The 11770-nt window shown below is 32.8% G+C and overlaps 1 protein-coding gene across 1 annotated transcript; it reads right to left on the bottom strand.

Annotated features, from left to right (window-relative positions):
* Positions 1–4725: 4725 nt before the first annotated feature.
* Positions 4726–10727, bottom strand: LOC108997097 (protein NRT1/ PTR FAMILY 8.3-like). The gene is made up of 5 exons (XM_018973218.2): positions 10434–10727; positions 8039–8144; positions 7732–7949; positions 6459–7015; positions 4726–5850 (listed from the first exon to the last, which is right to left on the bottom strand). Exons 1-5 carry the CDS (start codon positions 10482–10484, stop codon positions 5028–5030), a joined length of 1755 nt encoding a protein of 584 aa, XP_018828763.1. The 5' UTR covers positions 10485–10727; the 3' UTR covers positions 4726–5027.
* Between the last annotated feature and the right edge of the window lie 1043 nt (positions 10728–11770).

The following is an 11770-nucleotide window of genomic DNA, read 5'->3' as shown; positions in this document are numbered from 1 at the left end:
AGATAACAGGTAACCATCCAAGACATTTGATTGAGTATTATTAAACTATTATCTCTCACTTGTTGCTAACTTAGGCATCAAAGGTGTATCAAGCACACTGTGCCGTTGACGTGATTAGTTGTAGGTAGAAGGTCGTAGCTGGTGGGGGGACACATCATTTACAGAATAAGTTATGCACAATTGAAAATTAGTGATCAAAATTGAGAAAAACTAGAAAAACTTACTAAGGAGGAAGATGATGAACGGTGCCAATTTGGCAACCCCCACTCTCAATATTGGAGAGTAAGATCCACCCTTACACTTATTGTCAGATTTTCTCCACGATATAGACACAAATACACATGAGGATGTAGAGACTTTGTGTTTTGACATTCAAAATTGGCAGATGTGATAAACACTCTCTGTGGTGCCAAGTACAAGGATTAATTCTATTTCCTAGTGAAAAACAAAGCCCATACGCACAGGGGGCGCGTGCAGGACCATGCAGTAGTTTATGTGGCCATTTTGTTTTTACACATTTGGCAAGTGTGAGCTTGGGTTTCTCTACTAAGTTTAAAAATATGATTTGTTATTTAGTTTGAGTCCCGAAAATATTTTTAAAAAATATTTTTTAGTTAAAAGCCTTTAAAAAATGGTGATAATAAAAATTATTTTGGGGATACTTGTTATACTTCCTCAAGTCTAAGTTTTATGTGTTACATGAACATTTATACATATCATTTGATTTTTATTAAATATGTGGATGCATGTATTAAATTATTATTGTTAAATATATGTACATATTGAATATATGTCCTTAGATTTGATGGATCATCTAACCATTAAACCATCATGCATACTATCATGATTGAACGTTTGAATTTATTATTATTTTTTTGTAAATGGATATAGTTGACTTTGATAATTTATTGTAATATGTGTAATGTATGTATTTATTTTTATATGGATATATAATTTGTAGCTTATAGGTATTTCGATGGTGTGACATCCCTATTTAATTATTTATTTTTTTAGAAGATTTGTAATAGAATTTTCTTTGAAAATATAATATTGAGAATGTGATTTTATTATTAAGACCGTGTAAAGATATATATTTCACGTCTATTGGTATATTTAAAAGGGTTGACAATTTCTAACATAATGAACAACTAGCAACAAAACAGAGCATAAAAACTTTTAAAGTGTTATTTGAGAAAAATAAGTACATTACTAGTTTCATATTAATACTCATAATACATATATACATATAAATTCTAGTTTATCAGTAGATCCTTTAGCAAGTTAATAAGACAATACCTATTTTGAATCAGTTAGGGTGTGAAATTTAACTGGAAAACTGGACCGGATTGACCCGAACCGGTGGAGCTGGTCCGGTCCAGAACCAATTTCTAAAATGCAAAAATCGGCTAGAACCGCTCCGGTTCCGATTCTATGATTTTTAGGATCATATTGGTTCACTATAATATATATTTAAATTAATTTTTTAATATTATATATTATATATAATAATATAAATTATAATTATATATAATAATATATATTATAATTATATATAAGATATTATATAATCATCACTATGACCATATATTATTATATAGTATTAATATCACTATTAGTATAGTATATAGTATTAATAATAATTTAGTATTAATGTATTATTATATAATATATAATATATATAGTATTAGTACATTGACATACTCTAAGTTAATAACAAATTAACAATTAAGATCATAAATAATTTTCTTTTTATTGCAGATTTTTTTATAACATTTTGTTTTAGAGCAGTTTTTTTTTATAACAGAATCTTTTTACATGCAGATATTTTTATAAAGCAGATTTTTTCTAGCAGAATTTTTTTTACATAGTATATTTTTTTTATAAAGCAGATATTTATAGCAGAATTTTTTTTATATAGCAGAATTTTTTTATAAAACAGATTTGTATAAATAGTAACAGATTTTTTTAAAGCATTTTTTTTATAAACATATTTTTTATGACAATTTTACAAATTATTTAAATCGAAAATCAGAAAAACTGAAGGTACCGATTTAAAAGGGTAACCGGTGAGTAATCGGTTTTGGAAAATGCAAAACCGGTGCATACCGGTTCAGTTTTAAATTTTGTCTAAAACAAGATCGGATCGGTTATATCCCTAATTTTGATCAACGATTAAAAAAAATATTTAAATATTTTTTATTATTATCATTTAACATCTCCTAATTCGACATTAATTAATTAGTTTATAATTAAAATATAATAAATAATTTTTAATCATTTAATATTATATTATGCAAGTCTAGGTAATTTTAACTTCAAAATTTTTAAAATTACAAAACTATTTCTCTTAAAATAATATTTTTTCTTATTTAATAAAAGACTTACACATATAATCTCTAAGTAGAGATTGTAAATAAAATTTATCCTCATATAATATAAACCGAAGAGGTATAATAATAATTAAACGCCAAAAAATGGGAGACATGCATGACGGCCACAATTCAAACCCTTAATTTGCTGATTGATTGGTCCTCTGTTCAAGGGAAATGAAATGGTTAGTCAAAACTTAGAAGACCGGTACGCCTTAAATGTAGAGGAGAGAGATGAATAAAAGTGAGCCCATTTTGTTCTTAATAGACTGTAGATATTCAGAATTCTATGGATTCTGAATTCAGAATTCAAAATATGTTTCGAATAAGTTTTTTTTTCTTTTCTTTTTAATCATCATAAATATTTAAAAAAAAAATAAAAAAATCACAACATTATTAAAAAATATTTTTTTAATTATTAGGTAAAAAAAAATAAAAAAATTACATTTGGGACACATTTTGAATCCCGAATTTGGGACCCAAAACATTTCCCTAGACTGTAACGTAACAATAGCTAGAGGGAGGCCATAACCCACATTGAAGGGAAGAATAGCGGCCGGCATAGGAAGAGATGGGGCTCGACAGCAAACCAAAACTCCTCTAAGATTGTAATCGAGTCGAGCTGAGCCGGTCTTTAGCTTACCGAGCTCGGCTCAATTCAAAATACTCGAGCTCGAGTTCAAGTCTGAATTCGAGATTTTTATTTATTTTTTATTTGAACTCCACTCGGTAAGTTAAACTTTCAACTCGAACTCGAGCACGGCCCACAAAAGGGTTCGAGTTCGAGCTCGACTCGAATTTTTTATTTTTTTAATAAAATTTAACAATTAATAAATTAGATAAATAAAAAAATAAAAAAGTTAATATTGAATTTATATAACTAACAAGTAGAATCTCTATTGAATTATATGATTTTAAAAATTTATAAATAATTAATATCTAACTAGTTGATATTTATCTATAATAACTAGTTACAATATATTATATGCTTACATATATTATTAATATATACACATAATAGGATAATATATATCTATTTCATATATGGTTTCCACATACTAGTATATAAAATTATTAAATCTTATCGACTAATTATTATACAAATTATAAAATATAACTATGAAATATATTCAATATATAGATAAAAGTAATTAGGTTATATATTATATATTTAATTATAAAAGTACTATGCTTATATTCTATCTAATACATATATATATATATGTATGTATATATATATAGATATATGTATATATTTATCAATATATGAATGAATTTTAATCGAATTGAATTAACAAGTCGCCTTGAGCATAAACGAGCAAGTCTTAACAAGACTTAGCCGAGTCGAGCCAAGTTTTGTCGGATGTGTCATTTACTAATCGAGCTGATATCTATTTTCACGGACGGGCTTTTTTTCTTCTCACAAGCCGAGTTCAATTTGAATTTAACCGGATAAGTACCGAGCATACTATCGAACAGACTAGTTCATTTACAACCCTACTCTCTAAGAATTTAGATGCTTGCTTATCCTCGCACACACACTTTAATGAAAGAAAAAGTCTACTTTCACCCCGGGGGGCCTATCCATGTGTAAAATTAAAACGGTGCTTTTTGTTTTCTTCTCATCTTGTTCTTCACATCTTCCTCTTTGCATCTTCTTCTCATTTTCTTCTCACGAAATGCAGACAGATTCTTCTCATATTCTAGTTCTCATCTTCTTCATCTTCGTTATTTTTTTACCAAGCCGTGCCCCATTGGAAGTGTTTCTTCAACCAACGATTGGTAGGAATCAAGGATCTACCCATGATGCTACCATGGATATAAATTGAAAACTAGACAAGTACGAAAAGCAAAGAATATTCAAACAAGAACATTAAAAAAGACGATTGGTCATCATGGGCAACAATTTGATCATCATGATTTGGGGCTTTCGTCACTTGAGATTAAATCTTCTGCATCTTAGACAGGTTCCTAAAAAAAAAACAAAGGTGGATGACCTTTGATTTTTTGTATCCGCATCTTTTAGACTTTATCCAAATAGTATTGTAAAAATGAAAGAACAAGGCAACCCCTCCTATGCGAAACCAAATATGTAAAAATGACCTTTGCTTTCTTCCTTTCGTAAACCCCAACAGCTTTTATCGGGATGGTTTGATTTGCAGACCGATTTGGGTGCTAGCGAGGATGGGTTAAAGTTTGATTTGTTTTGAAATCGTTTCTAGCTTTTTTTTATTTTTATTTTTTTAATTTTTAATTATTTATTTAAATAATATCAGCAATACCACATCAGCCGATTTCTCAACAGGTACCTAACACCGGATACCTGTAGCAGAATTGTCAATAAAATACGATGACCTTCTGTCTTTCCAGCTACCACCATTGAGCATTCATATTACAAGGAAGACAGTTTCTCGCTGATCAAATACAGAAGCAGGAATCGAACCACGCTGGCGAATCACAGGAGCTGAAATCATTGCTGAATAGTTTCCACAACATATAATACACAGATGGAATCTGGAGAGAAATTTTAAACGTAGTTTATATACAGACCATTTTATTACAGAATCCTTTCCAGAAATAGCTATTACGCCATCCTCCATCCTCTTACGGAAAACCTTTTAGAATTTTCCATAATGACACCCCATCCTTCTGGAATCCTTAGGAAGCCTTCTTTCGTTTGTACCTTCTGGCACAAACAATGTATACCAACATATTTAAGAAGCTGAGACCGGCTAAAAGCCAGAAGAAATAATCAAGGTGACCCTCATTCAAATTATCCGGGATCCATCCGACGCTCCCGCCCTTTGTTGTGAAGTAAGTTACTAGTGTCAGAATCAAAGAACTCAGATAGTTCCCCAATGAAGTTGTCAAAAGAGACAATGCACTGCATAAGCTCCGCATGGCGTCAGGAGATTGGTCGTAGAAGAACTCAAGCTGCCCTATAAATGTAAATACTTCCGCAGCACCCAACAAGAAATATTGGGGTATTTGCCAAAAGATGCTTAGTGGTACAGCAACACCTTCGTCAACCAATCCCAGTTCATTTGCAATTTGCAACCTCCTGATCTCTACCAATGCAGCAGCTGACATGCATAGGACAGAAAGAAAAAGACCAATTCCCATCCGCTGTAACTCCGAGAAGCCCCTCTCCTTGCCAGTAAATTTCCTTGCAATCGGGACAATTACTCTATCATATATGGGAACCCAGAAAATGACACTGATGACATCGAAGCTTGAGAGTGAGGCTGGAGGAATTGTGAAAGAACCAAGAGTCGTGTCCATCACCATCCCTTGTTCCACAAACATTGTAGACATTTGGGCATAAACAGCAGAAAAGACTATTCCAGTCGCCCAGATCGGAAACATGCGGATCAAAATCTTCAATTCTTCCACCTGTGTAACAGTGCAAAGTATCCATGGATTAGAGAAGTCCCCTCTTTTTATCTCTGCATCTGACGGTACAGCAGCTTTATCAAGGCACCTGCAGAAGAAAGAGTAGTTCGATTTGTCAGGGGCAGAACTTTCTTGCAAAGACAAATTCGGGAAGGATATAGTGAAATGATCTGATGTCGTCCCAGCATTAGATTAATATTCAATAAATCTACAAGATGTTGACATTTTAAGCTTGATAAGGGCATTCACTTTCTTCCCATTACATCTTTTGCAAATCAGACTTAATTACACATATCAGACCTTGCAGATTTTCTGAACCATGCATCATTCCATTGATTTAATGGTTGCACCCAAAACAATCCTACATGTTTTCATATAGAGTATATAAATATAAAGATAAATAACTTCTGTTGAACATAGCACCCCACAGATCCTTTTGCCACTTGAGTTAAGACACGGGGGCCTCTATCTTATTTATTAGTCATTTCAGTGACACCAATTCAACAAGACTATCTTCTGCATTTAAATGGAAGAAAAGGTCTCATTTCATGGGTGCCAAAAACAACTGATAATATGCCTTACTGTGCATATCTATCTATATATTAAGAAACTAACTTCGGCGATGACCTAAGAAAGCCAATAATGCATACAAAAAACATTTCAGAACTGGAAAGTGATTAAAGTCAGAGAGATTACTTCAATTCTTCAGTATGCTCCAGTTTCCGACTTCCTTCAATGGCAGAGTATTTGTCTTGTGTTTCATACAAACGACTACTCTCTTTGGGGACCTCTATGTTCCTCTTACGGAATGATGCAACCAAAACCTGGCACATTCTTGTAATAGGACTTCCCCCAGGTTTCTGGAATCTATAAAGAGGAGTGCCTGAAAAGAAACTTGCAATAGCAATGCCCATAAACAATGCCGGGATGCCAAATCCTAGACCCCACCCAGCATTGTCTTGAATCCAAACTATAAAACTACTAGATATAAGTGCACCAATGTTAATAGAAAAATAGAACCAGTTAAAGAAGGATCCCTTCTTTACCCTCTCTCTTGGATCAGTATCATCAAATTGATCAGCACCAAACGATGAAACACAAGGTTTGATACCGCCAGTCCCCAAAGCAATCAAATAGAGGCCTAAGAAGAAGACTGCATACTGAGCTGGAGTAGCTGATGGGCATACAGACCCCACACATTCCACAGGCATCAGTGCAGGAACAGATGCTGAAAGTGTCAATGTACACATTCCCTGTGGAAAAGTTGATGAGTTCAACTGTTACAAATTTCAATTATATAGTTGTCATTTGATTACAAATGATGTGAATAGGAATCAGTGCCATCAAGAAAAGGAAACAAACTGCATGGTCGACAGCATCCTTCACTAAAACCTCTTTACTGAGCATTGCATTCATCAGGGAAAAAATGCTCGATGCATTCTGATGATAAAATACAATGAAGGTTTGTCTAAAAAGTTATCATGCTGGAATGGAGTAATGCCTTTCTGATTAGAGCTTCTGTTATCAAGGTCAAAGAAGAATCATGAGAGAAAGGGTTTAAGGTCAGAGTGCATCAAAGTTGTATTTCGAATCTTTTGAAACGGCCGTAGCTAATCAGAATTCTTCTGTTTCATATCCTTCACATCCTTTCATCTGTTGTAATTCATTAAATAAGGCCGCCTTCAAGAAATCACATTAAGTGGCCTTTCATAATGCTTACTTATCCTGATTCAAGTAAGATAGAGCTAGATTGGCATTTGTTTAACAATTCACAATCCTCAAAAACTCTACTTACATTTTCAACTAAGCTTAAAGCATATGCGCTAGAAAATATCGTGACTGTCTTTCTCACATGTGAGAGGTCATAAGCTCAGTCATCCAGAACAAGATACTTAAAGATGTGTAACATGTCATTCAATTACATTGAATGAAATACTTCAAAAGTAAAACAAGAGATAAACATACTCACAATGAAATAAATAGTGGAGAAAGCTGCAATTGTCCAATATCTTCCCCAGTAAGCATCTGCTATGACAGCTCCAATGAGGGGTGTAAGATAACAAGTCCCTTGCCACGTGGTAACATTTCTTGCAGCAGAGACATTTCCTTCATGTAGTTTGTTGGTAAGATAAGTAACGAGATTAGTGGCAATCCCATAGTAGGCAAGACGTTCGCAACCTTCAGTACCTGTATTTCAAACGATATACAAATGTAAGAAATGAATGACTTAATTGAAATATTAAACTGTTAGAGCAATGCCAAAAACAATGAGTCACCTAGAATGAACGGGCAAGCTCTCCAGTTTCCAGTATTCTGCTTAAGGATAGGCTTCCCATGAAAGTCGACTGAGCCATCCCCTGTATATTGGCTGCTGCGTTCATTCTGAAGATGCAGAATTAGGAAGTAATCACTCAATACAGTAATAGAAGAAGTCCTTTCTAAAAGAGAACTAGGAAATATTTTATGAAGAGAACTAATAATAGAAATCCCTTTTTTTTAAAAAAGAAAAGAAAAGAAAGATAAAGGCATGTTGTGTTGAAAATGTAAGAATGATAATCATCTGATTATTGGACCAAGGTTAACCTCCTAGAAGTTATCAATATGGCACATAAGAGTAGTTGTCCATGAATTTTAAATAATCATCAAATAACCTCTAGGAAAAGTGCCATCTTAATATCAGAACTGCTACTAAACTGGCCACAATTTAAATCCTTCATGCGATGAGAATGGCTTATTTAAAAAGCGAAAAGAGAACAAGATATTAAAGAGAAATACAAACTAGATTTAAAGAGAAGGTAGAAGAATAAAAGAGGAGATAAGAGACATGAAAATTATCATGGGCCTTTGGATGAGTTAAGTACCTAAAAACATTTGCACAAAGCAATAATATAGTTTGCATGTAAGGCAATGCATACAATATTCAAATAGAAACACAAAATGGAGATATGGAGATAACATGAATACATAAGTCATAAGGACTATAGTATAAATTATGAGGGCCCATAGCAAATGACTAATATACAGTATATCATAAAGAATGCAACGTAAAACTGATGGTAAATAGCCAATTTAATACTGCATATAACCTAATAAATGAAGTACTAGAGAAGTTGTGGTAGTTATAATGAGTTATGAGTTTTTGGTTTGAGTTGTTAAAATGCAGGTAGTGTATAGACATTTGAGGTGTTGGATGAATGCATGAGACAAACATCTACTACAAACACAGTAGCTTGTGCTGCATATGCCAGTTTGAACCAGTGGGTGCAATTATGAAACTATCTGCAAAGGTTAGCATTTGAAAATAACTACGACTCAGTAGCTTGTGCTGCATATATCATGTTGAACCATTTTGCAACATACATCTTGGTCTCTTCTAAAGTTGCTCAATTTTGTCCATGGTTGACAAAGGACAAATTTGGTAAATCTGTCTGCATGCCAGTGGTGGGCTTTAGGATAGGGAAACTTGTGATCTTGTGGTTTGTTACGGTTAAGGGATAGATTTTAGGGTTTGAAGCTTGGATTGGGGTTTGAACAGTTTTGGCGGTTGAAACAGACTGAAACAGCATTTAGGCATTTCCAAAGTGGTTCAACAGAAACAGGCTAAACAGCAATGCAGGGAAGCATTGAATATATTCAATAAACAGATCCATGTTTATGGAATATAAAAGAACACTTAATGCAAACATGAGCAATGACTAACGAGGATTCCACAGTAAGATGCTGAATCACTATTGGTTGCCCATATAATGACCTAGTACCATCCATTCCAACTATCAGAATTTGCAATTAAACATCCCTCCCCTGGACCTACAATTTTTCTCTTCAAGATGAAAAATGGAGCTTTAACATTTCTAAAGGTTGCATAGGTTAAACGTGAGTAACCAATATATTACCAATTATTTTTCGATGAGCAACAGAGAAGCAAAAAAGTAGTGCTATATATACTTACAACTTTTACTTACAAAACTCATTTTGTCAGTTTTGTTCTTAAATTCAAATTTCATAATTTTCAACTTATCAATAACTGACTCGTGGAGAAGTAAGTTTTTTATAAGTTTTTCTTAAGTACAACTAGCATTTTTCATTCAATAAACTTCGAAACAAAGCCGCATGCAATAGAAACTAGAGAATCTTTTCCACAAAAGAAAATATAAACCCAGGTCAAGCCAGGTTCACAATTTCCAACAGCTTATTCTGATAATGAACCCCACGCATTTAATTTTCCAACAGTTTCCAACAGTTAGGGAATATTTTGCATCTAATTTTTAACAAGACTAACATGCCTCATGATCCCCGATACGCATCCCCAACAATCCCCCCTTTTTTGGCACCAGAAGAAAAAGTTATGGGTCAACCCAATTGGGAACTTAGGCAGCAGCAAAAAATCAATGGTCCCGAAAGAACAACACGTTCAACCAAAACCCATTCGACAGACATGAAACCTGAGTGCTAGAAGTATATTGACTTTGGAATAAAAGGGAATCTCCAAAAATATATTCAATTTTCCATAATTTGAGCAGGTACAATATTCCTTATTGCTAGTACAAAAGGACCCACAATCCAGAGTAGATAATAAAAAAGAATTATCATCAAAGATGAACAGTTTTTCAGACATATCAGAATCAGAGAGCGATCGAAAGAGGAAGAAATAAACCAAAACAAAAACAGAACCTGTATAAGACCATCTTCCAAGAGCGATCTCTCATCTTCCAACGAACCCATCTGTGTCCGTCCGTCCGTCCGTCCGTCCCTCTGTGCTTTAAGATTTACAAAAGATAACAACGGAGCGATTTCGACTTCCGAGGAACGAGAAGATGAGACTTTAAAGACACGGCATGGGCCGGAAAAAAGTGACGTAAAGGCCACGAACTACTAAGGATCCAACGGTGGTAAAAAATAAAATGATCTAACGACCCGTAAAAGCGGGGGGAAAAAGGCTTAACCTGGTCAGTGACTCCAAGTATTATTGTGGTTGGAACTTCGGTTATCTGCCCTTTTATCAAACAGCTAGCAGTCTTCTTTATCAATAATCTTCAATGCTTATTCGCAGCCCACGTGCTTTCAGATAACATCGAAAAGCGTGGGGTCAATGCTATATCTAGCTACCCTTCTCTGAAATCTGTCGTTTGAAAGGGAAAACTTTGCATCCTAATTGAAGCCTCTGCAGGTAAAAAATGAAAGAGAAATAAAACAACTACAACTACCTTTTTACAAATTTTCTATTATCTTTAAATAAAATAATATTTTTTAATATATTTATTTTAATTTTGATTTAATGTGTTTAAAATTTTAAAAATTATTATTTTATTAATAAGTTGTAAATAAAATGTAATTAGATTGTAAGGCTATCATTGCTCAAAAATAAATATTGGAAGAGAAAATATTTCTTTCTGACCATATTTATATATACATTAATATAAAGAGCATCTGCAATTAATATATTTATTTACAGTAACCAATATTGTTATGCGTCAATTTGTAAAGGGTGGCTCTACAGCAACTGGGTTTTTCGCTGGAAGCCTGCATTTTATCTTCTTTTTTTTTTTATGTATTTTTCAAATTTTTTTAAATACATATTTTTTTAAAAATTAAAATATTATTAAAAAATATTTTCTTAATTATTAAATAAAAAATATCCATCAGCAGCATTTCCCATTTGTAAATAGAAAAATTATTGTTATGATTGTCATCATGCAAACTCCTCTTTCATCCCCCATTTTCTAATTTCTACCTATTCTTTTCCTAATAAGTGTCACATAGCAAAAGCAACACGTAACAAATTAACAATCTGGCTTTAAAAACATAAAAAAACAAATTAACAATCTTATTTATCTTTATCTTTATCTTTATTTTCGTATTTATATAATATGTTTTTAAATTCATCTACATTGATTTATGTATCTTTAAATTTTTGCATAGTTATAAATAGGTTTTTATTCAAATTTGAAGTTTTTACTATTCACTCTCCAAATATTATTTTTAATATTTTCTCTCTCCTATCCATTAAT

Source organism: Juglans regia, chromosome 13, assembly GCF_001411555.2.
Source record: "Juglans regia cultivar Chandler chromosome 13, Walnut 2.0, whole genome shotgun sequence".
Classification (NCBI taxonomy): Eukaryota; Viridiplantae; Streptophyta; class Magnoliopsida; order Fagales; family Juglandaceae; genus Juglans; species Juglans regia.
Note: the sequence above shows the minus strand (reverse complement) of the source record. Positions and strands in the feature narration are given on the sequence as shown.

Coding starts and splice junctions, on each gene's coding strand:
- LOC108997097 (XM_018973218.2), bottom strand. CDS start 10,484: ATGGGTTCGTTGGAAGATGAGAGATCGCTCTTGGAAGATGGTCTTATA. Junction 8,145..10,433: donor TGGAAGATGGTCTTATACAG/GTTCTGTTTTTG, acceptor CTGCATCTTCAG/AATGAACGCAGCAGCCAATA. Junction 7,950..8,038: donor AGCTTGCCCGTTCATTCTAG/GTGACTCATTGT, acceptor TTTGAAATACAG/GTACTGAAGGTTGCGAACGT.